Source organism: Ornithorhynchus anatinus, chromosome 2 (assembly GCF_004115215.2).
Source record: "Ornithorhynchus anatinus isolate Pmale09 chromosome 2, mOrnAna1.pri.v4, whole genome shotgun sequence".
In the NCBI taxonomy this organism is placed as follows: domain Eukaryota; kingdom Metazoa; phylum Chordata; class Mammalia; order Monotremata; family Ornithorhynchidae; genus Ornithorhynchus; species Ornithorhynchus anatinus.
This window is the reverse complement of record NC_041729.1, coordinates 26,178,383-26,201,673: the sequence shown is the minus strand read 5'-3', so window position 1 is coordinate 26,201,673 and position 23,291 is coordinate 26,178,383. Positions and strand designations below refer to the sequence as shown.

The window sequence follows — 23,291 nt, the reverse complement described above, 5'->3', positions numbered from 1 at the left end:
CCCTCCCCCCTCCCTCCCCTTCCCGGGGGGGTTTTATTCAAATTTATTTAAATTCGTTTCTCAGGGGCGCTCGCGGGGGAGGGGGGGGCCGCGCGCGGGGCGGGGGGGGCGGGGCCAGAGGAGCTTAACACCCCCCCCTCCTCTTTTCCCCCCTCCCCTTCCACGCGAGGGAGGGGGGGCCGCCAGAGGGGGGTGGGGGTTGGGGGGGAGGGGGGAAGGTTGTCCGGACCCCCCCCCCCTCCCTCCCCTCCCCAGGAGTAGGTGGGGGGGGGCGGGACCCGAACCCCGGAAACCGGGGAGGGGGGGTGGGCCTGGAGCCCCCCCCCCCCCGGGCCGGGAGGAGGGGGCCGACTTAGGGTGGGGCGAGGTGCAAGTTAAAGGGGCTGGGACAACTTGAGGGAGAGGGGCAACTTAAGGGGGGGGGGAGGGGGGGACAGGGAGAGTTGGGACCCCCCAGATCGAGGGGGGTGGGGGGCGTCAGGTCTTGGCCTCTCCATAGCCAAGGAACCCAAAGACTTGAACCCATTGACTTGGGGGCGGGGAAGGGGGGGGGGCCGAGCCTCCCCAAAGCAAGGACCCTCCTGGAAAACCAGCATCCGATCCGGAGGGGAGGGTCCTCTGTCCCAGGGGGGTTCGGTGGCACCAGTGGCCCGAGGGAGGAGCCCCCTCACCCATCTCCGTCCACCGCCTCGGCCTCCCCGAGAAGGAGGGGCCGTGGGATCTCCGGGGGCCGTGGACCCCAGCATTCTGAGCACCCCGCGCCCTCCGCCCCCCGCCGCCCCCGCCGATGGCCGACGACCCACCGGGAGCTGCCAAGAAGGGAGAGATGGCTCCTGGGACACATATGAGGTGGGTCCTTGGATCCCATCTTCTCCTCCTCTCCCCCGACCCCGGATCCCCCTCCTTCCCCCATTCGGGGTCTTCCTCCCACCCCCAGGACCCCCTCACCTCCTCGGGGGTCCCTGCCAGGGAGACCCACCGCACGCCCGGGCCTCGGAGATAGATGGTCCTCCTAGGCCACTCGGAGACCCAGTAGAATCCTGCCACACTCCAAATTCCTCACTGTTACCCCACGACCTAATTCTCTCTTGGGCCTTTGCCTCTCAACTCATCCCGAGCCCCTCCGTAAGGAAGGAGGTGAGGCGATCCCGAGGGATCCACGGCGTCGCGGAAGCCTGGGGAAGGGGGTTCCTGGACCCGGTGGGTTCGCCGGGTCCGGGTCGGGGGAGAAGTCTCTGGTCCTGAGGAAATTGTTTTAGGGATCTTGAAGAATCTAGCGGTTAAGGGAAGGGGATCCTTAGACAGTTGGCGGGGTGGAAGATTGATCTGGAGGAAAGAAGATCTGGAAATCTTGGGGTGGTCGGTGATTGAGAGAACCCGGGGGAGAAAACCGAAGTCTCGGAGAGAAATCTTGGGTGTTTCTGAGCCGAGGGGAATTCAGAGAATCGCCAGGGTCTTATGACCCCTTTTACTTCTCCGAACCATCTCGACACGATAGGGAAGGTGGAAGTATAGAACGAATGCTCGGGGGGGCGGGGTGGGGGGGGAAAGGAGGAGGGGTTAAATCTAGGGGCCGGGCATCCCAGCGGCTCATGGGGAAAATTCTGGTGTGAAGATCTAGGCCTGACAGAAGCCCGAGGATCTCTCGGAGGGCTTGGGTTTTGGGGGAATTCCTGAGAATCGGATCGTGGGAAGAGATGTCGAGTCGGTAGGGGCGGAACCCTAGGTGTGGAACCCGGTGGGAGAAAAAGCGGGCGATCGCCAACTAGGATTGGAAGGACCTTGGAGGTAAATATGGGCGTCGCGGGTTGGGGAGTGCCCCTCATTTGGAGATCCAGGGGGAATCAACCCGAAAGGTCAGAGGTAACTTTCATGGCGCTGCCCCGGCCTTATCTGGAGCGGAGAGATGGAGTTCTTGGAGAGAAGGGGCAGCCTGGGAGGGGAAGGAGCGCACCAAGGAGCCGAATCTGGGAACGCCGGAAAATAGCAGATCTGTGAGGAGGAGGGGGCGGCGGCTGGGGTTGGGGGGCATCTCCCGGTGCCGCTCTCACCCTCCGAGAGAAGGGGCATCGGCACGGGGGGACCGGGACGGGGCCCCGGGCTGTCTCCGGCGGCGTCGGGGACGGGGCGGAAAGAGCGGGGTGTCGGGGCGAGGCCGGGGAGTTTTGAGGCTCCGAGGAGGGGAGCTGGGCCGGCCGGCCGGGGGTCTCCGGGGCAGTTGGCCGCCCCCCTGATCGGTTCGTCGTCTTTCCCTCGCAGCCCTCGGCGTTGCTGACGCCCCCAATGTCGTCGAGCGGCCGGGGACCGGGGGCCGGAGCGCGCCGACGCCGAACCCGCTGCCGGCGCTGCCGGGCGTGTGTGCGCACTGAGTGCGGGGACTGCCACTTTTGCCGTGACATGAAGAAGTTCGGGGGCCCCGGGCGCATGAAGCAGTCGTGTCTGCTCCGCCAGTGCACTGCTGTGAGTGGATCTCTGTCGGCCCTCCCCTCCCCGGGCCCCGGCCGATTCTCCCGGACGCCCGGCGCTGCCGGGGAGACGGTCCTCGGGGGGCCGCGGCGGGGAGGGCTTCTAACCGGCCGGGTCAGCTGCCGTCGGCTCCGTTCGGTGTCGCTCCCCTCTCTGTCCCGGAGCTAACCGCGCTGTCCTTGCTCTATCTGGTTGCCGCCCCCGGCCTCCCAGAACCGGCTCTTTTCGGGGTGGGTGGTCCGGTTGGCCGGTGGGGTCTACTCCTGATACCAGAGAGGGGTCACTTGGCCCAGGTGTCATTTGCTTCTCTTCCCATCCCGGGGCAAACCTCAGTCACCGTTGCCCCCGTCCCCACCCCCGTGCAAATCGGGGCCTTTTTCGTGGCGTGGCCTAGAGGCTAGAGCCCAGGCCTGAGAGTCAGAAGGACTTCGGTTCTTATCCCGGCTCTGCCACTTGTCTGCCTTGTGTCCCTGGACAAGTCACTTGGCTTTTCTGGGCCTGTTCCCTCATCCGGGGAGTAAGACCGAGAGCCCCATGTGGGACGGGGACAGTGTCCAACCCGATTTGCTTATTTCTACCCCAGTGTTTAGTTCAGTCCCTGGCACGTAGTAAATGCTTAACAAATACCTCAGTTTATTATTATTATTATTGTTATTATCAGTTGGGAAGGCCCATTCCAGGACTAGCTAGCTGCTGGAGATGGTCGCCTCCCCCGCACCAGGGCCAGCCGCCGTGGGGTGTTTGGTTGCGGATGGTGCGGCTCGCTGCGGGGTCAGTTGCCGGGGCCCTGCCCTGCTCCTGCGGGCTTACGAGACCTTTCCCTCAGAGCTTCATACGGGCCGGCTTTCCCAACTCAACCTCCTCTAGTCCAAGCTGGGGGCTACCAGCTGCCCCTGGAGCTGGAAAGGACAAGAAAGGAAGTGAGACCCTCTTCCAGGAGCGCTGTCTACTCGTGGCTATAGAGTTCACACGGGCCCGGTGGTTCCCCTCTGGAGGCACTGGGACCTCCCAAAAGAGAAGCAGCGTGACTTAGTGGATAGAGCATGGGCCTGAGAGTCACAAGTCCATGGGTTCTAAGCCGGGCTTTGCCACTGGTCTGCTGTGTGACCTCGGGCAAGTCACTTTACTTCTCTGGGCCTCAGTTACCTCCTCTGTAAAATGGGGCTTGGAGCCCCACATGGGACAGGGACTGGGTCCATCCCGATTTGCTCGTATCCACCCCAGCGATTCGTCCAGTGTGTCCGGCACGTAGTCAGCGCTTAACAAATGCCGTGATAATTATTATTATTAGGTCTGGCAGACCCCTCGGCCCCAAACCAGGAGGGGGCACGGAGGCGGGCGCCAGGGGCAGCTGAGCCTGGCCAGATTTGGGGGCCCGGCATCTCCCAGCCCCTGGGGTTTCTGGCCTTGGGAATGCTCGGCCCAGACTGGATGTCGAGGAGGACCCAAGCTTGGCCTGGTCCTGGGCCCGTAGGGGTCTGGCTCGGCCCAACCCGGTCGGCGGCCAGTACCACAACACCACGCAACCGAAAGTGGCCCACAACCCGCTTCCAAGCTGGTACCGTGCTGCCCTTCTGCTGTCTTAAGACCGTGAGCCCCGGGTAGGACGGGGACTGAGTCCAACCTGATTAACTTTTATCTTCCCCAGCGCTTGGCATATAGAAAGCGCTTAACAAGCACCATAATGTGTTGTTATTATCATTAGCCAATTCACTGTCCGTTCAGCGGCATCCCAAAAAGCGGGATTGCGGGGAAATGGCCAGATTCAGCTCCGATCCCACCAGGCGGGCTTGGGCTTTGGGCTGGCCCTCCCTGGCTCTGGGGGCTCAGGGGCTACCCAATCTGGTCCTCGTGGAGCTTCGTAGGTGTTGGGAACTGAAGGCCGGACCTGGCCCAGACAGGACCCGGGATGGTCACTGTCGGTGACACTCTTCCCTAGAACCAGTCGCAACTCAGGACTGAGTTGCTGGGAATTCTTCTGTTTCTTTTTTTTTAAAAACGGTATTTGTTAAGCGCTTACTGTGTGTCAAACACTGTTCAATAGAGCTCCCCCGCTCCAAAGAAACCCTGAGAACCAACAGCATTTTTTTGCCATTTTCCTGCACTTCTCCCTGGTGTCAGCTTCGGGGGAGGGTGAAGGGTGGAGTGCTCCGTTAGGGACGGGGCCTCCTTTCAGACCCAGTTTCTGGCTCTTGGCCTTCAGCGGGTCCTAAGAGAGTCTAGCGTTCTAAGCGATAAACAGAGGCAACATTTTTGTGCTCCGCACACTGTTCCTAGCGCCCCCGTGAAGGGGCCGTGACCGGGAAGCCATCCGTAGATTATTTGGAATCTGTTGCCCCCCAGAATCTCTAAAGCCGGGGCGTTCCAGAGCCAGTGAATTTTGGGGTCCCTGTTCAGCCATCTTCTGTTGGCTCTCTCGCTTTCCCTGAAATTCTCCAGCTTCCGTGAAAATTCCCAGTTGTAGACATCGCCTTCTCCCCCTCGTTGCCTTTTTCCTCCCTTCCCCAACTCCCGCCCCCCCCCCCCATGGCATCTTTCTTCCCCCCACTTAGCTCTTTCCTCCCCCGAGAAAATTGGTTGTAATCACAAGCTGCTTCGCTGCCTCTGTCTCCAGAGTCAGCTGAAGTCCAGCGTTCGTCTCATATCTCACGCTTCTTCTCCCAGACCCGGCCACCAGGAGCTCTGCCAGCCCAAAGGCCTCCCCCAGTGACCCTGGGGTCTTCCCTCCCGGGATCAGCTGGGCTTTACTGGCTACTATTGCCCCCACCCCAGAGCCATCCGGGTCCCACCGTCCTCCTCAGCTGTTGCCTGCCTCCCCTCCCAAGAAGCAGCTCCTCTAACCGAAGGCACTCTTCGGCCTCTGTCTCTCCTCAGCCCTCAGCCAGCCGGGCTCGAGGAGTGGCTCCCCAAATGTCCTCCCCCCGGTTGGGCCCAGACCCGCCCCCCACCCCGACCAAAACCGGCCGTGGCCCTGATGCCCCTCTTTGTCGTCCCCCCGCCACCCGCAGCCGGTGTTACCCCATACAGCCGTGTGCCTGCTGTGTGGGGAGGCGGGGAAGGAGGACACGGTGGAGGGAGAGGAGGAGAAATTCACGCTGAGCCTCATGGAGTGCACAATCTGCAATGAGATCGTCCACCCAGGCTGCCTCAAGGTGAGGGCCTCCGGGGGTCGCCGAGGACCGTGTCTCGGGGGCCGGAGAGGGGAAAATGTAACCGGGTTTGGGTCGGGAGTATGGGGAGGCTAGGGTGGCCGGGTGGGAAGATCCCGGGGCCTGGGAGTCGGGGAGTTTGGGTCCTAATCCCGGCGCTGCCACTTGCCCGTTGCGCGACCTTGGGCAAGACGCTTCACTTCTCCAAGCCCCGGTTTCCTCATCTGTGAAATGGGGATTTGATACCTGTTGTCCCTCTCCCTTGGAATGTAAACCCCATGCGGGACAGGGACCATGGCCGACCTGATGGTCTCGTATCTACTGCCAGGGCTTGGCAGTCAGTCGTATTTATCGAGCGCTTACTGTGTGCATAGCACTGTACTAAGCACTTGGGACTGCGAACTGGTTGTGGGTAGGGAATGCGTCTGTTTGTTGTAGTAATGTACTCTTCCAAGAGCTTAGTACAGTGTTTGGGACACGGTAAGCAGTATGTGTTTGGGACACATTGAATGAAGTTAATCAGTGAATGAAGAGCACAGTATATCAGACACAGTCCTTGCTTAGTACAGTGCTCAGCCCTCACAAGCACTTTAAACTCAAACACAATTATTCTGATTATTCAAGGGCAGACTCTCTTGGGTTCACATCCATCCATTCATCTCTCTCTCTCTCTCTCCTTGCAGATGGGGAAAGCTGAGGGTGTCATTAACACGGAGATCCCCAACTGCTGGGAATGTCCTCGCTGTACTCGTGAAGGCCGGACCAGCAAGGTAGTAAGGAGATCTGGATGAGGCGGAAGGGGAGAGGGAGGGGAGCGAGATGTGCCCGGCCCGGCCTCCTCGTCGCCACAACGGAACCGCGGTCCGGAACCTCTTGGGCTCGGCCAGGAGAGCCGGGCTGCGGGGGCCGCCCGAAGTCACTGGAGCGAGGCGCCTCGCTGATCGCCCCTCCTGTCCCTCTCCCCTCTAGGACTCGGGGGAGGGGCCCGGCCGACGAAGGGCCGACAACGGAGAAGAGGGGCCGGGTCTGGGAGGCGGATGGAAGCTGACGGAGGAGCCGCCCCTTCCCCTCCCCCGCCGCAAAGCCCCGCCCCCTCCGGGGGCCCCCCCGGAGGATGGACCCGGACCCCACAAGCGGAAGGAGCGAGAGGCCGGGAGTGAGCCCCCCACCCCTAGGAAGAAGGTGAGGGGCGAGGACGCCTGCGCGCCAACCTCTCCGCTGGAGAGTGGGATTCTGGGGGATGCGGTACCGGAGGGGTGGAAGGGAAGAGAGAGCGTGAGGTCTCGTGTGGGCTTCCGAGGGAACGTCTGGGAGCTGCCGTTTTGGACTTGGAGCATCGCGGAGGGAAAGCGTGGGTCATGGGGCGGGAGTCCCGGAGTTATCGTCGAGGGCTGGTGGTTGACATCTGGAGAAAAGCACGGGGTCGGGAGAGAAGGGAGTGAGAGAGCAGACTCCATTTCTTCCTGAGGTGAGAGGGAAGGCCTGGAGGGTAGAGAGAGTGTGGGGAGCAAGAGGAGAGAGAGCATTTTCTCGGGAAGGAATTATCCGGCTGGAGCATGGAGCAGGACCCTCTAGCCTGTAAGCTCCTTGAGGGCAGGGATCGGGTCTACCGACCCTTTGGCATTGCAGTCTCCCAAGCACGTAGCACAGTGCTCTGTACTCAGGGGGTGCTCGATAAATGCCACTGATTGACTGGGGGATTCCAGGATTCTTGGTCTAGTTGATGTGGAGGGCGGGGGAGTGACTCGGTGGGGAGTGATGGGTAAAAGAGCTTGATTCTGTAGGAGCGGAGAGTCTAATTGGATTTCTTTACTCCTCGACCCTTTCCCAACCCACCTACCCCGGCAGGTGAAAGGAGGACGAGAGAAGCACCTAAAGAAAGTGAGTGGAGCCTGACCTTAGTCCTTAGGAGAGAGCATCTCCGTGTGCTACGAGGGTCCTTGGGCTCAGATCCCGGCCTTTCCCCCCTCTAGTCTGCCCCCATTTAGAGGGCGAGGAGGAGAAATGAAAGCCGAAGGGACATCCAGGCTCCTCGTCGCCTCCTCCCTTCTCCCTGCTCCACCGACCGTCCTCTTCCCCAGCTGTCGTGGCCAAATGGAAGCCAAAAAGCCTCTGGGTGGGGGTGACTGGTAGAGGTCAAGGAAGCCGGGAGACCCCCGACCGTGTCGCTCCTTGTCTCTCCTCCAGAGTAAAAGACCGTCGGGGAGAGGTTAGGGGGGAAAAAGCGTTAGGAGGCAGGGCGTAGGTCCCTCTTTCCCTACGGCCCCGCTTCCCCCAGCCCGATCCCTAGGGACAGGCAGGTTTCCCTTCTCTTTCTGGGCCAGCCCTCCTGGGACGGGTGAGCCAGGCCTCCTGACCTCCCTTTCCTCTGGTCCCCTGCCCCCTCCCGCCTTCTCCCTTCCCCGACAGAAGCAGAAGCCCCCTTCAGCGTCCCCCGAGGGCCCGGCGGTCCCGACACCATCGCCTCAGCGGGAGAAGCTGGAGCGCTTCAAGCGCATGTGTCAGCTCCTGGAGCGGGTGCCGGACACCTCGTCGTCCTCCTCGGACTCGGACTCGGACTCGGACTCGTCCGCCACGTCACTGAGCGAGGACGAGGCCCCCGGCGAGGCCCGGAACGGACGGCGGCCCCCCCGGGGCAACTCGGGAGAAAAGGAGAACCGAGGCGGGCGGCGGGCCTGGCGGCCCGGGGGGGGAGGACCCTTGCTGAGCTGGCCCTTGGGGCCGGCCCCGCCCCCGCGGCCCCCGCAGCTGGAGCGCCACGTGGTGAGGCCCCCGCCCCGCAGCCCCGAGCCCGACACGCTGCCCCTGGTTGCGGGGCCCGACCACCCTCTGCCCCGGGCGGCGTGGCTCCGGATCTTCCAGCACCTGGGTCCCCGGGAGCTGTGCGTCTGCATGCGGGTCTGCCGGACCTGGAGCCGCTGGTGAGTAGTCCCGGGAGCCGGGGGCGACCCGGCGGGGTGGGCGGGCGGTCCTTCCGGACTCGTTCCCGGACTCTGCTCCGCCGCCGGCGGACCCGACTTGTACGCGGGCCCGTTCGGAGTCCCCTCCGGTACCCCCCAACCCGTCCTCCCCGAGAGCCGCCTGCAACCAGCCCCTCCTGGACCGAGGCGGTGATGTTCGGAGCGGCAGCAGGCCAGGGCCTCCCCCGGGCGGTGTTATCGGTCAATCAGTGGTATTTATTGAGCGCCTACCGTGTTGCGGAGCACTGTACTAAGCGCTTGGGAGAGTACAGCAGAAGAGAGTTGGTAGACACGTCCCTGCTCACAACGAGCTTACGGTCTAGAGGGGGAGACAGACGGTAATGGAAGTAAATGACGGATATGGACGGACGTGCTGTGGGGCTGAGAAAGAGGTGGGACAAGGGAGCGAATCCAAGGCCGAGGGCGACGCAGAAGGTCGGATGTTCTGTTGGACCGTCGTGTCCCCTAACCGAAGCAGCAGCATCAGTCCCTGGTCATTTTAGGCCTCCGCCTCAGGGCGGTCGCTCGCGGCCGAGGGTCCACAGCAGCTCCCAGGCTCTGGTCAGCGGCCCCGGCTCTACGGTCTGCTCAGCCGGCCTTGGGGGCAACTGCCGGTCCTCGGGTAGCCGGCTGCCTGGCCGGATTCACCCGGCCGCCCTTCCTTCCCAGAGCCACCGTCGACGGGCCGTTTTCACTGGCGTATTGGATAGAGCCTGGGAGTCGGAAGGTCACGCGTTCTAATCCCGGCTTCGCCACTTGTCTGTTCTGTGGCCTTGGGCAAGTCACATCACTTCTCTGTGCCTCAGTTCCTGCATCTGTAAAACGGGGATTAAGGCTGGGAGCCCCATGCGGGACAGGAACTTGCTTGTGTCCACCCCAGCGCTTAGTACATTAGTAAGCGCTTAACAAATACCACAGTTATTAATCTTATCCACCCTTGCACTGCAGATGAGCCACTAGTCGGGGCCAGCTCTGGTGCGGGGTGCCGGAGGGGAGTGGGAGAAGAAGGGAAGGGGGGCTTCTTCCCGGGATCCTGCTATCCCCGACTGTCATGTGGTTGGAGCTCAGAGCCAGCCATGTCGGTTGTCCACCCTGGCCACGGCCTCTGTCCCCTCCTTCGAGCCAGCCACCTCTCGTGGGGTGCGACTCGACTCTTGCCTTGGACTTCCCCAGAGCCGGGTCTCTCCCAGCTGTCAGTCGTATTTTTTTGACGCAACTGTACGCTTCCCTGTTGTGGGCAGGGAACGTGTCTGTTACCGTACTCTCCCAAGAGCTCAGTACGGTGCTCTGCACGCGGAAACGCTCAACAAATTCGATTGCCCGGCCGGTGCAGAGCGCTATTCTAAGCGCTTAGCACTGTAGCAGCTGCTGCTGGCGTTCCACGCCTTCGTTCCCCGCCCGCCACACCTCCGGCCCGCCGGGATTCCCCACTGGAAGGGCTCCCCTTCTAAGTCTGGCCGGAGCTCCCCGGGGCCAGGAGTCATGAAGCAGCGTGGCTTAGTGGAAAGAGCACGGGGCTTGGGGAGTCAGAGGTCGCGGGTTCTAATCCCGGCTCTGCCCCTTGTCGGCTGTGTGACTTTGGGCAAGTCATTTAACTGCGCTGCGCCTTGGTTGCCTCATCTGTAAAATGGGGATGAAGACTGTGAGCCCCACGTGGGACAACCTGATAACCTGGTATCTCCCCCAGCGCTTAGAATGGTGCTCGGCACATAGTAAGCGCTTAACAAATACCATCATTATTATTGTTATGAAGGGTTTTAAGCAGCGGGCCGGGCTCGTTCCCCGGAGCCGGCTCTGGTGACTTTCATGAACCCCTTCCTCCCCCCGGGGCCAGCTAGAACTCAGAGAAGTGTGCGCTGTTGGGTTCGTGGTTGTGTTTGACGCCCCAGAGGCCCTCCCTGCCCCGGTCCCGACTCCCCCTTCGGTTATGCGTGTGGCTGAGTGGCAAGAGCACGGGCTCGGGAGTCAGAAGACCTGGGTTCTCATCCCGGCTCTCCCACTTGGCTGCTGTGTGACCTTGGGCAAGCCACTTAACCTCTCTGGGCCTCATCTGTAAAATGGGGATAAAGACTGCGTGCCCCACGTGGGACAACTCAGTGACCTTGCGTCCGTCCCAGCGCTTAGAACAGTGTTTGGTACCTAGAGCTTAACAAATGCCATTGTTATTATAATTATTATGGCTTCCTCCTCCTCCTCCTCCGAGCCGGGGGGAGCCCCGGGCGACTCGGGGTCGGACGGGCCCCCTCGTTGTTGCTTCCAACTGACTTCCTTTCCCCTCCCTGCCCGGCCCCTCCCTGCCCGGTTTCTGCCGTGCTCCTCCTCGGGGCCGGCCGCCTCCCCCCATTCCGCCAGCCCGTGGCTTGGTTCCTCCCCGAACGCGGCCCCGCGGGGGCAAAGAGGAGCGGCGTGGCTCAGTGGAAAGAGCCCGGGCTTGGGAGTCAGAGGTCATGGGTTCGAATCCCAGCTCTGCCACTTGTCAGCTGGGTGACTGTGGGCAAGTCATTTAACTTCTCTGGGCCTCAGTTGCCTCATCTGGAAAGTGGGGGTTAAGACCGTGAGCCTCACGTGGGACAACCTGATTAATCAGTACCCACCCCAGCGCTCAGCACAGTGCTCTGCACATAGTAAGCGCTTAACAAATACCGACATTATTATTATTATTGTCAGCTGTGCGACTGTGGGCAACTTAACTTCTGCGGGCCCCGGTTCCCTCATCTGGAAAACGGGGATTAAGTGGGAGCCTCCCGTGGGACCGCCCGATGACCCCGTATCTCCCCCAGCGCTTAGAACGGCGCTGGGCGCATAGTACGCGCTTCACAGATACGGACATTATTGTCATAAAGAGGAGCCGCCGGGGCGGAGGGTGGGCCGGAAGGGAGAGCGCCCAACGAGGCACCCGGAGACGGGGAGAGGCGCGGGGGCGGCCGGAGGGGCCGGGCCGGGTTCCGGGAGGGAGGGAGGGGAGGCGGCGGGGGGAGGCCCGACCGACCGGTCAGCGGGGCCTGGCGTGGGCCAGTGGCTTGGGCCAGTGGCTTGGGCCAGTGGCCCGGGCCACCGGGCCACCGGGCCAGTGGCTTGGGCCACCAGGCCGGACCCCTTGGTCACCCAGGGCGGAGCTTAGGTGTCGGTCTCCCCCCGGCGGCCGCAGGTGCTATGACAAGCGTCTGTGGCCCCGCATGGACCTGAGCCGGCGAAAATCGTTGACCCCGCCTATGCTGAGCGGGGTGGTGAGGCGGCAACCCCGGGCCCTGGATCTCAGCTGGACCGGAGTCTCCAAGAAACAGCTCATGTGGCTCCTCAACCGGCTGCAGGGTACGGCCGGGGCGGAGAGGAGGGGGAGGAGGGCCCGGCTCCCCGGCGGGTGTGCCTGAGCCCGCCGGTGCTCCCGTCCCCCCAGGCCTGCAGGAGCTGGTGCTGTCGGGCTGCTCCTGGCTTTCCGTGTCGGCCCTGGGCTCGGCTCCGCTGCCCGCGCTGAGGCTCCTGGACCTGCGCTGGATCGAGGATATCAAGGACTCCCAGCTCCGGGAGCTGCTGCTGCCCCCGCCTGATACCAAGCCAGGTGCCCGCCCCGCCGAGCCCCCGCCCGCTCCCCATCCTTGCGCCGTCCTCCTTCGCCCGCCCCGCCCTCCCCCGCCGAGCCGAGCGCCTCTCCGTCCCCGGCCGGCGCTCGCCGGGACCGCCGGCGCGGTCGGCCCCCCTTGAGTCTCCCCGGCGCCTCGGCCGTCCCTCCGTCTCGAGACGGAGAAGCGGCGTGGCGCAGCGGATGGGGCACGGGCCCGGGAGTCGGGAGGTCCCGGGTTCCGATGCCAGCTCCGCCGCGCGTCTGCTGTGTGACCTGGGGCGGGTCACTTCGCTTCTCTGGGCCTCGGTTCCCTCATCTGGAAAGTGGGGATTGAAACCGCGAGCCCCACGTGGGACGGGGACTGCGCCCAACTTCCTTAACTCGTATCTACCCCGGCGCTTAGAATAATGCCTGACACACAGGGAGTGTTTAACAAATGCCACAGTTATCATTGCCGTCATCACCGTTACTGTGAGGGCAAAGCTCGTCCCGGGGTCCTGGGTGGTGGGGGGAGGAGGGGCCGAGGTGCCCCCGGCCAGGAAGGCGAGGCCCGGAGGCCAGCCTGGCCGGAGGGCTGACCCTCTCTCACGATCCCCAGGTCAGACGGAGAGCCGGGGCCGGCTGCAGGGGGTGGCCGAGCTGCGGCTGGCCGGCCTGGAGCTGACGGACGCCTCCCTGCGCCTCCTATTACGTCACGCCCCCCAGCTCAGCGCCCTGGACCTCAGCCACTGCGCCCACGTGGGAGACCCCAGCGTCCACCTTCTCACGGCCCCCACTTCCCCGCTCCGCGAGACCCTCGTCCACCTCAACCTAGCAGGTGAGGGTCCCCCCCCGCCGCGTCCCCAGCGACGCCACGCGCCACCCCGTGTTGTGGGCCGCCGCCTCGCCAGCCGGCGTCCTCGAGGTGCCGGTGTTGTACCCATCTGCCGCCTCTCTCCTCCCCCCCCACACCCCACCCCGTCCCCACCCTGCAGGTTGCCACCGCCTCACGGATCACTGCCTCCCGCTCTTCCGCCGCTGCCCCCGCCTCCGCCGCCTGGATCTCCGCTCGTGCCGTCAGCTCTCGCCCGAGGCCTGCGCCCGGCTGGCGGCGGCTGGGCCCCCCGGCCCGTTCCGCTGCCCTGAGGAGAAACTGCTGCTCAAGGACAGCTAGTGGGGGTGCCCCCTGCCTCCCCCCGGGACTTGAAGCCACCTCAGGACTCCTGCCTTGTGGCTTTTTCTCCACACCCCCCTCCCCCCCTCCCCCGGGTGGCTGGCTCTCCCTACCTTGTCATTTGGTATCCCGCTTTGGTGACTGTTTTCCACCTTGGGACTCAAGGCTCTTCCCTCCCTCCCCCCTTCTTCTTCTCCTCCACACGCCGCCCCCCCTTGCACTGATATCCCGGGGGTTCCCGTTTCCCTCCCCACCTCCCGTCTTATTCATAGTCTGTCCTCTTGGGGGGAGAGAGGCAGAGGTACTGAAGGGGTTGAGAGAGCTGAGGGGTGGTGGGGTGGGGGGAGCTCACTGGGGGTTCAGCAGGGGGCAGAGGGATCGGGGTCTTGGGGAGGGGGAAGGGGAGACCGCTGGGCACAGAATTGGGAGCGGGGGCCGACTGGGCAGGCAGCGGGGGGGGGGGGGGGGGGCGGGGGGGATGGGGAGCCACAGGGGGTGAGGGGCAGACGGGATCAGAAGGTGGGGGAACGGGGGCCAGGCGTTGGAGGATCTGGGAGGGGAAAGGGGGGGTAGCGGGTCGAGAAGCGGGAGCAGAGAAGGTGAAGGGAAACAGGTGCCAGGTAGAGGGGAAGCTTAAAGGGGAGAGGGAGGAGGAGAGGGAGAGCTGAGGTGATGGGGGAGGGGGGAAGGGGGGGAAGAGGGGCCAGATAATGAGTGGCGAGGTGGGAAGTGAGTGTGGGGGGCGGGGGGGGGCAGCAACGAGATTACGGGGAGCAGTAGGCAGGCCATCCTCCCTCAACCCCAACACTTCTATCCCTTCTCTCTCCCCCTCACCCTCCCAACCCCTCGAACCGTCACTCTCATGGCAGCTATTGGGGGGAGGGGGAGGCAAGGGCCTTACTGCTGTATGGGGAAGCTGGGCCCGGCAGGGAGTGGGGGACCCTGGGCTGGGGGCTCTGAGGGTCTTTCCCCTCCCCCGACCCCCCGAAAAATACTTGAACATTCATCTGTACTGAAGTGTTACTTGAACTTGGGGGACCTTGGGAGAGGGATGGGGGGGGAGAGGGGTGAGGTCGGGACATCCAGTTTGGACTGGGGTGCTCACGGTTTTAACCGGGCCTAGACTGGGTGGCCCCCAGTTTGAACCGACCGCTCCCTCCCCGTCTCTGGGGTCGGGGTCGGGATGGGGAAGGGGCGAGGGGTCTTCCCGGACCGACCTTGCCCCCTCCTCCATTGTCATGGAAACTTACATCCCAATTGCCCAGGGAACCGCCACTCTTGGTTGCCATGGAAATGGCAGCCAGTGGACACTCCCATGACTAGTGCTCCTGCTGGAAAGGCCCCTCTGGGTTACCATGGGAACTGCCTGGGTGAGAGGGGTGGGGGCACCTTAGTTCCTGATTACTATGGAAACGGCCTCACCTCCTCCCCCCCCCCACCCACCCCCCTTGCCCCCACCCCACCCCCGGAGCTGCAACCAGGGCAGGAGCTCCGGGCGTGTGCCAACGCCAATCCTGCCCTCCTGGGCCATGGCGGGGAAGAATCGTGGACGAAGACCCGACCTTTTGGGCTCCCTTCAGGGTCAGGGGGCAGGCGGGGGTGGGCATGGCGGCGGGGGGGGGGGGGCGGCGCGCAGGTGGGACACGGACCACACCGGCTAGGGGGAGGGGGAGCGGAAACCACATACCTCAGGTAATAAGGGGAGCGGGAATCCAGGAGGGAGGGAAGAGATAGACCAAAATCCCCAAGACAGGGAGAGAGAGCGGAAGAGCCTCTAAAGGTTGCTAGGTGGGGGGGCAGCGGGCGGTGGACGGGGGCAGGGATGACGGAGAAGAGCATGGAGAACTGGACGGAGAGAGATCCACTGGGGGCCGGGGGGGAGGGGAGGGCGGGATGGACCAAAAGCGAAGATTTTTCCTTTCCCCCCCCCCCCCCCGGAAAGGGGGAGAGGTGTGGAGGGGCCGGAGCCGACCGTGGTCACTGGCTGGGCCGGGGGCCCCTGGGGCTCGGGATTGTACAATACGGTTTGCTATAAAACACAAAATCTTCCAGCCGGGGGCCGTGCTGTCCGTCCGTGTGTCTTGTCTGGTTTGTTGGGGGACGAGGGGTGGGAGGAGGCTGCGGATTTCCAGGCCCCTGTGCTGGACACCGGCCCTCCGCCTGGGGCCCCGGGGCCGTGGGCTGCGCCGGCCCGCCCGGGCCTGGCCTCCCTGGGCCCCCGGTGGCCCGGACCCCCGGTTTGGGGCCGGGGCTTTGGGCTCCGACCACGTGCTGGGGCTGGGGGCTGGGGGCTGGGGCGGACCCCGGCCGCGTTGGGGAAGGGCCCTGCCTGGCTTCTTTCTGGAGGGGCTCCGAGGGGCGGGGATGCCGGGGTTCCCGGGCAGGATGCTCGGTCCTCGGGCCCTCCCTCCTCCCCTCACGTGTCTGGCCTGGCTCCTCCCTCTGTCCAACTCCTTTTCCTGTTTCTCTCCCCCTTTCTCTCTCTGTGTCTCTCTCCTCCTCCTCCCTCTTCCCTCCTTGTCCTCCCCACCCCCTGACCCCGACCCCAGCCCCGGCCCAGCCCTCCTTCCTTCCTTCCTTCCCTCCCTCCTTCCCTCCTTCCCTTCCTCCCTCTCTCCCTCCCGGCTCCTCCGGGCGCTGCACCGCGGCCCTCGCCGGCCGGGCCGGTTAGAGACGCCTCCAGGGGCGGTTCCCCTCTAGAACCCAGGTAGACCCCCCCCCCTTCCATCCCCGCCCCCGCCCCCCGGACCTCCGGAAGCCCCCTTCCCCCTGGTTCTAGACCTGCTCGGAAATCCCTTCCAGCTCCCCTGGATGGCCAAGGAGTTTGGCTTCGTGCTTCCCTCCAGCTCGCCACTGTAACTCCTCCCGCCCCCACCCCGCTCCGGGATCCAGCCCCCCCGACCCCCACGGTCCGACGAGAATCGGAGGGGCCCTGTCCCAACGCCTGCCGATCTCCCCGGTGACCCCCTGACCCCAGCCTCCCCGTCCCTCGTCTGGGCCTCTTCCCCCTCGAGTCCTCCCGGACCCGGGATGAAGGGTGGGGAGGGCGATGCGGGGGAACAGGCCCCCTTGAACCCCGAGGCGGGGGAGAGCCCCGGAGGCTCGGCCACCTACCGAGACTTCGTGCATCGGGGCTACCTGGACCTTATGGGGGCTAGCCAACACTCCCTCCGGGCCCTCAACTGGCGGCGACTCTACCTCAGCCGGGCCAAGCTCAAGGCCTCCAGCCGCACATCCGCCCTCTTGTCCGGCTTCGCCATGGTGAGTGGTCCTCCTGGGCCCGGGGGGTCTGAGGAGGAGGATTGGGGGGTCACGGAGAGGGGGAGACCTCGAGGGGAAGACCAGGAGGAGAGCAGACAACAGAGCGAAACAGAGGAGGCCAGTTTGGAGGGCTTCGGCGGGGCGGGGGGATTGTGGAAGTAACGGAATTAGCGGAAGACCAGCCCCTGGCAGGGCGAAGATCCAGGGAGGTGGTCCCTCTAGATTGTAAAACCCAGGGGGGCAGGGAACGGCGTGGCCTACTTGGAGTCAAAGGACCTGGGTTCTAATCCCAGCCCTGCCAATTGCCAGTTGCGAGACCTTGGGCAAGTCACTTCACTTCTCTGCGCCTCAAGTTTCCTCAAATGTAAAATGGGGTTTCGATACCAGTTCGCCTTCCCACATAAGACCGTGAGCCTCGCGCGGAACGGGGACCGTGTCCGACCTAATGGACTGCGTCTGACACATAGTAAGCGCTTAACAAGTACCGTAAAACAAAAGCAAAACAAAGGGAACGTATCTGCCAACTCTTGTCGTGTTGTACTCTCCCGAGCGCCTCGTACAGAATTGTACATAGGTAAGCGCTCATAAAATACCACTGATGCTTGGCCCATAGTAAGCAGTTAACAAATACCGTCAGTATTAAACCAGAATTTGAAAATCTCCAAGCAGGATGGCTCAAGGTGGGATGGGGCAGAGGAGGGGGTACTCCCTGGCTAAAGCATGCAAAGCACCTGTGGCCTAGTGGCTAGAGCCCACGCCTGAGAGGCAGAGGACCTGAGTTCTAATCCCAGCCCTGCCACTTGTCCGCTGTGTCACGTCGGCCAAATCACTTCACATCTCTGTACCGCGGTTCCCTCATCTGTAAAATGGAGATTAAGACTGCGAGCCTATGTGGGACAGGGACTGTATCCAACCCGATTACCTTGTATCTATCCCAGTGCCCGGTACATAGTAAGCACTTAACAAATACCGTTAAAGACAAAACAAACCTCTTGGCTGCTCTATGCCTTAGTTTTCTCAACTGTAAAATGGAGCTTTCATACCTGTTCTTCCTTCTACTTAGATCGTGAGGCCCCATGCGGGATAGGGACTGTGTCTGTCTTATGGCACCTGTATCTACCCCAGTGCTTAGAACAGTGTTTGATACATAGTAAAAGCTTAACAAATACCATGGGAAAAAAATGGTAGGGAGGAGGAAGGAAATGTGGGAAAGAGAAAATAACTGGCTCAGTAAACTAGAGCAGGAAGTGATAGGTGGAAGAAGATCATTTGAGGAAGTTCAAAGCCTCGGAGAATGCAGAACAGGAAAGTGATAACAGATCAAGGAGATGATAACAGGGTGGGGCAGGGAGGTTGATGCCAAAATCCAGCCAGAGGGTGATAATCCAACACAGGAGGAGGGTGTGAAGATGAGATCTGGAAAAGGCTGGCCAATCCTGTGAGGGAAGAGAGAGAGAGAGTGTGAGTGAGCATGTGGGTGTGTGGGATGGAGGGGATGGAGGGAGAGGACGCTGAGCCCAGGTGAAAACACCACGGAGGCGGCCCAGAGAGGCGGCGTTGCCGACGGGAAGAGACGACGATCCCGGCGGCAGGGAGGGTCCTACCACCGTTGTGGGAAAGGAAGAGGAAGGTGATAATGGTACGTGGGGTGGGGAGAACTTTTTTCTGTGGCATTTGTTAAGCGCTCACTATGTGCCAGGCGCTATATAAAGTCCTGAGGTAGATGCAAGGTGGGACCCGGTCCATGTCCCACGTGGGGCTTGCAGTCTTATTCCCCGTTTTACAGATCCGGTATCGGGCCCAGAGAAGTGAAGTGACTTGCCCAAGGTCACACATCGGAGAACTTCCCAGGAGAGGAGTCGAGCAGAATAGTACCTGGCCGTGGGGGAGGCTGGTTGGTAGGCATCACTTCCCTGGAAAGATGAGCTGGGTTGGGGGACTCCTATTACTTGTCCCAGGGGTGACTGTTTGAGAAAAATAGCTTCTCACTGTGTGAGCAGCGGCGTGGTCTAGTGGTTGGAGCGCAGGCCTGGGCGTCCAGCTTCGCCACTCATTTGCTGTGTGACCTTGGGCGTCGCCTCACTTCTCTGTGCCTCAGTTACCTCGCCTGTACGATGGGGGTTAAGGCTGTGAGTCCCATGTGGGACACGGACTGTGTCCAACCCGGTTAGCTTGTCTCCCCCTCAGCGCTCAGTTCAGTGCCTGGCACACAGTAAGTGCCTAATAACATCAAATAGACTAAAAAGGGAGCCATCTGGGAGGGGAGCAGGCCTCTCCTCACCTAAGGGGAAGGTGAAGAGGGCATGATTCATCTTCTCTGAGGGAGAAGTGGATGCCGTAATGGTGGCGACAGCCCAGTAACTTCCTGACTGAGAGTTGAGAGGCCCGGGACGGTGGAGGGAAAGGAACCCTGAGAAGCGGAGGTGGCCCGGTCCCCGGGGGATGACCCAAGGAAAGAAGGAAGAAAGGCAGGCGGTCCTGGTTGGGGGCTGCCCAGGGAGAAGTTGGGCGAGATGGATGGGGAGGGGTTGGTGCGTTGGGGGTCCGAAGGAAGGAGTTTGTAGGTTGGGGTGACAAGCTGAGGAAAAGTTCGGGGGGAGGGATCTGTGGGCAAGGAGGCGATGGTGGGGGGTGGGGGGCGCCCACCCCTCCGTTCCCGGGGAGACAATCCTGCCCCTGCCGCGTTTGTTCTTGAGCGTCGCCAGGACGACGGCTTAATGAGGGCCAGGAGGAGGAGGGAGTTGAGCCAGCCGGTAGAGTCTGATCGCAGGATGCCTGGGTTCTGGAAGGAGAACGGGGCCTTGGAAGGGGAATTGAGCCGCCGGGCAATCCGGCTGGATTCTCGGGGGGCTGGAGGTCGGGATCTCTGGATGCTGAAGGGGAAACCTGAACTGGGGAGCAGGATACCTGGCTTCCAGGAGGGGCGGGGAGATGGGGGTCAGTCTCTGGTCTCAGTTTGACTCCGGGTCTGGCCCATAGTCCTATCTTTGGGCAGCACCTGTTGCCAGTGGCCCCATTCCAATTCCCAAAATAAACTTCTCCACGTTGTTCCTTCCCAACCAGGTTTCTGTCCCTTGTCTCCCCCCGCCACCCCTAGTCTGTGCCTCCAAAGCGGGTTTTGACAGGGGAGCAGAAGCAGGGAAATATGGGAAGGGGGAGGGAGGCATCAAAATTCCCGGCTTCTGGATGGGGGAGTCGGGGGGTGCTGGGCGAACCAGAGGCTGGGAGGCAGGACCCCTGGATTCAGTAGGGAGAGCCTGGGGCCCTCACCTTCCCTCCCTCCTCCTCCCCCCTCCCCACCCCCGCCTCTCTCAGGTGGCCATGGTGGAAGTCCAGCTGGAGACGTCGTACGACTACCCGCCCGGGCTGCTGGTGGCCTTCAGCGCCTGCACCACGGTCCTGGTGGCCGTCCACCTCTTCGCTCTCATGGTCTCCACCTGCCTGCTGCCCCACATCGAGGCCGTGAGCAACATCCATAACCTCAACTCCGTCCACCAGTCGCCCCACCAGCGGCTCCACCGCTACGTCGAGCTGGCCTGGGGCTTCTCCACGGCCCTGGGCACCTTCCTCTTCCTCGCCGAAGTCGTGCTGGTCGGCTGGGTCAAGTTCGTGCCCGTCGGGGGACCCACCGGGACCCGGGGGCCCGTGATGCCCTCGCCCCTGGCTCCCCGGGCGCCCGGGACCGCGGCTCCCTCGCCCCGGGGGCCGGGTCTGGCGGCTTCCCCGTCCGCGGCCTCGGCTTCGGCGCCGCCCTCCGCGTCCGTGGCCCCTCCGGTCGCCGTGACGTCCGCCGTGGCCTGCCTCCCCCGCCAGCCCTGCGGCGGGGCCCCTCCCTCCCCCCCGCCCCACGGCCCCGGCTGGCACGCCGCTATGGCGTCCACCGTCATCATGGTACCCGTGGGCCTGGTGTTTGTCGCCTTTGCCCTCCACTTCTACCGTTCCCTGGTGGCTCACAAGACAGACCGGCACCGGCAGGAGCTGGAAGAGCTGAGCCGGCTTCAGGGGGAGCTGCAGGCGGTGTGACCGGCCTGGCGGGGGCCGAGGCTCGGGGGCGGCCTCGGGAGGAGGTCCGCGCGGCCACGGCGCGGGGAGGGGGAAGCGGGACGCGCGGACGGACGCGACCCCGACGGCCCCAGGGTGGAACTCGGAAGCACTGACCGATCCGATCCGGACGAAGAGCCACGGGCTGGCCCCGGCCCCCACTGCCCCTCAGGAGAAATCCAGAGCCGGGCGGAGGCTCCTCGGCCACGGACACGTCCCCTTCCCCGACCAGTCACGGCCACGGGAAACCCCACTCAGGTAGATACCTAGCCTCCTAGGGACGAGGCCCCTAGGCCTCCCCCCAGGTTCTCCCCGCATTGATTCCTCGGGGCTGGGCCTCGAAGGAAACCCCCGTGATCCTGAATTTTGTAAGACCTGCCCCGCCTTCCTGTCACTCGGGCCCCATTTCCTTGCACCTCTCTTGGCGGGATGTCTCTTTCAAGCGAAATTCTTTCATCCCCGCCCTCTTGCTTCTGTTGGGACCACCGTAATTGTTTGCAAGGCCGGGCCTCAGGCCTCCCCCCCACAGCCCCCACCGCCCCCTCACCACCCCGGACACACACTTCCCGTTTGGTTAAAGCTTAAGCTCCGACTGCACTAGTACCTGCTCCTTTGAGCTGGATGCCTCTGTTCCTCCCTCCCGTTTTGGTAGGTCCCATCTTAACGGTGGTTGCGATCCCAAAGTTCCTCTCCACCGAAGTGCCATCCTGGTGAGCCTTCCGCCGTTGCCTGGGTGGTTGGGGGTATTCTGCTATTGTCTAGCCCCCTCATTTTTAGCGGTTTCCTCCCGGGGGTTTCCAAGCTTCCACCCCCTCCTGGATCCGAGAGGTCGGTCCAGGACTCGGCTCCCCTGGTTTCCGAGAGGCATGTCTGCCCGGTTTGATCTACGGGGATATTTGCCTGTCGGTCCCAACTTCCGTTCCTCAGGGCCGCTGTCTGGACCCCTCTCTTGGTAGGCCCCGGAGTGCTCGGCCGACTCCCTCCGAGCCGAGCCCCGCCGGTCGGAATCCACGTCCCGGGTCCGGTCCGGTAACGTTCCCGTCGCGGTAGATCCAGCCTATCCAAAAGAGAAGTCTTCCCCCGCCGCCCCACGGTAATCTGTTTATCGTAGGTCTTACTGAGGGCCCTGTTACATCAGAACCAATCTAATTTTTCATCACCAACCACTGCCTATTTATCCCCTCTCAACGTCACCCTCTCGCCGAAGCCCTGGGAGGAAAGGGAGTGACGGGAAGGGCAGAGTGGGCAACCGACGGCAGGGAGGAGCTGGTCTAGGAAAGGAACAATTGGCTCACATGGGGAGGGGTCTCTCCCCTGTCACTGTAATCACCCCGAGGCCTTGCCGCTCACAGTGAGATCCCCAAGGATTGGGGAGCAACTCAGACACAGTTTTCAATGCACCTTTTTTTTTTTTGTAAAATAAATCTTGTTTAACTAAAGACTCTGTTGTCAGTGAGAGAAGGGTGAAAGTAGCTTATATGGATCCTGGGGATGGGGAAGGACTGGGACCAGGATGTTTGGGTGTTTGGGGGACAGTCAGGGAGGTAGGTGGAAGGAGTGGTGGTCTAGGAGGAAGCAGCGTGGCCTGGCGGAAAGAGCACGGGTAAACCACTTTCCCTCTCTCTGCCTCCTTTTCCTCATCTGTAAAATGGGGATGAAATACCCTTCCTTAGACTGGGTCTGATCTGATTATTTTGTATTTACCCCAGCGCTTAGTACGACGCTTGGGACCTAGTAAGCATTTAACACATATCACAAATTGTTGTTATTAGTAATGCGAAGTTGGGGTTTATTCAATCCGATTGTATTTATTGAGCGCTTAATGTGTGCAGAGGACTGTACAAAGCGCTTGGGAGAGTTTAGTACAATAACAGACACATCTCCCGCCCACAGAGAGCTTACAATCTAGCCGGGGGGAGACAGACATTACTTAGAACAGTGCTTGGCACATAGTAAGTGCTTAACCAATACCATCATTATTATTATTACTAGAAATGAATAAATAACAGGTACGTAAGTGCTGTGGGGCTGGGAGGGAGAGGAAAAAGGGAGCAAGTCAGGGTGATGCAGAAGGGAGTGGGAGAAAAGGAAAGACCTCTTGGAGGAGATGGGCCTTCAATAAGGCCTTGACACAGGGAAAGGAATCATCTGTTGGATTTGAGGAGGGAGGGCATTCCAGGCCAGAGGCAGGACGTGGGCGAGGGATGGGCGGCGACATTAACGAGATGGAGGCACGGTGAAGTGGTTAGCCTTAGAGGAGCCCAAGTCGAGAGTGAAGGGGTTGAGTGTGGGAAGAGGGGTGTTGAGAGGGGGAGACCTGGCTCCTGGAGAGAGGGCAAGATCCGCCAGGGAGACTGGGGGCCGGGAAGCTGGGTTACGGGAAGGGAAAGGACTTGTGGGGCCCAGCCGGGAGAAGGAGAAATGTTTACCGGAGAAAGGAATTGGCTGCCAGATTCCCAGGGAGTGAGAAGTGAGAATGGTCAGCAGGGTGAACTGGAAACTCAAATGTCAGGGTTATTTCAGAGCAGAAAGAGGTGGGAGGGACGGAGAAAGAGAGGCCTCTGAGCTTCAGTCCCGTGGAGATGGGTTTTTCTGGGATTTGTCAGAGTGGTGACAGAGAAGCTGGGTCTTATGCAGGGTGAGAAAATAATGCCTTGGTCTAACTTGGAGAAAGAGGAGACAGAGCACGAGTACCCACT

General features: G+C 62.4%; 2 protein-coding genes across 4 annotated transcripts; both read left to right on the top strand.

Annotated features, from left to right (window-relative positions):
- The first annotated feature begins 414 nt into the window (after nt 1-414).
- FBXL19 (F-box and leucine rich repeat protein 19) lies at nt 415-13,552 on the top strand. Of its 3 annotated transcripts, none has more exons than XM_029057681.2 (11): nt 415-849; nt 2,260-2,460; nt 5,475-5,618; nt 6,299-6,385; nt 6,585-6,797; nt 7,464-7,496; nt 8,025-8,536; nt 11,724-11,887; nt 11,973-12,134; nt 12,736-12,954; nt 13,112-13,552. In XM_029057681.2, the coding sequence occupies exons 2-11, from the start codon at nt 2,284-2,286 to the stop codon at nt 13,288-13,290; spliced, it is 1,890 nt and encodes a 629-aa protein (XP_028913514.1). In that variant the 5' UTR covers nt 415-849; nt 2,260-2,283; the 3' UTR covers nt 13,291-13,552. The 3 variants fall into 3 exon arrangements, with proteins under 3 accessions (XP_028913514.1, XP_028913516.1, XP_028913515.1); XM_029057682.2 differs by lacking the exon at nt 415-849 and adding an exon at nt 1,615-1,788; XM_029057683.2 differs by lacking the exon at nt 7,464-7,496 and having other exon boundaries at nt 769-849.
- A 2,474-nt stretch (nt 13,553-16,026) lies between these two features.
- On the top strand, nt 16,027-22,033 carry ORAI3 (ORAI calcium release-activated calcium modulator 3). The gene is made up of 2 exons (XM_001507428.4): nt 16,027-16,551; nt 19,867-22,033. Exons 1-2 carry the CDS (start codon nt 16,321-16,323, stop codon nt 20,572-20,574), a joined length of 939 nt encoding a protein of 312 aa, XP_001507478.1. The 5' UTR covers nt 16,027-16,320; the 3' UTR covers nt 20,575-22,033.
- The last annotated feature ends 1,258 nt before the right edge of the window (nt 22,034-23,291 follow it).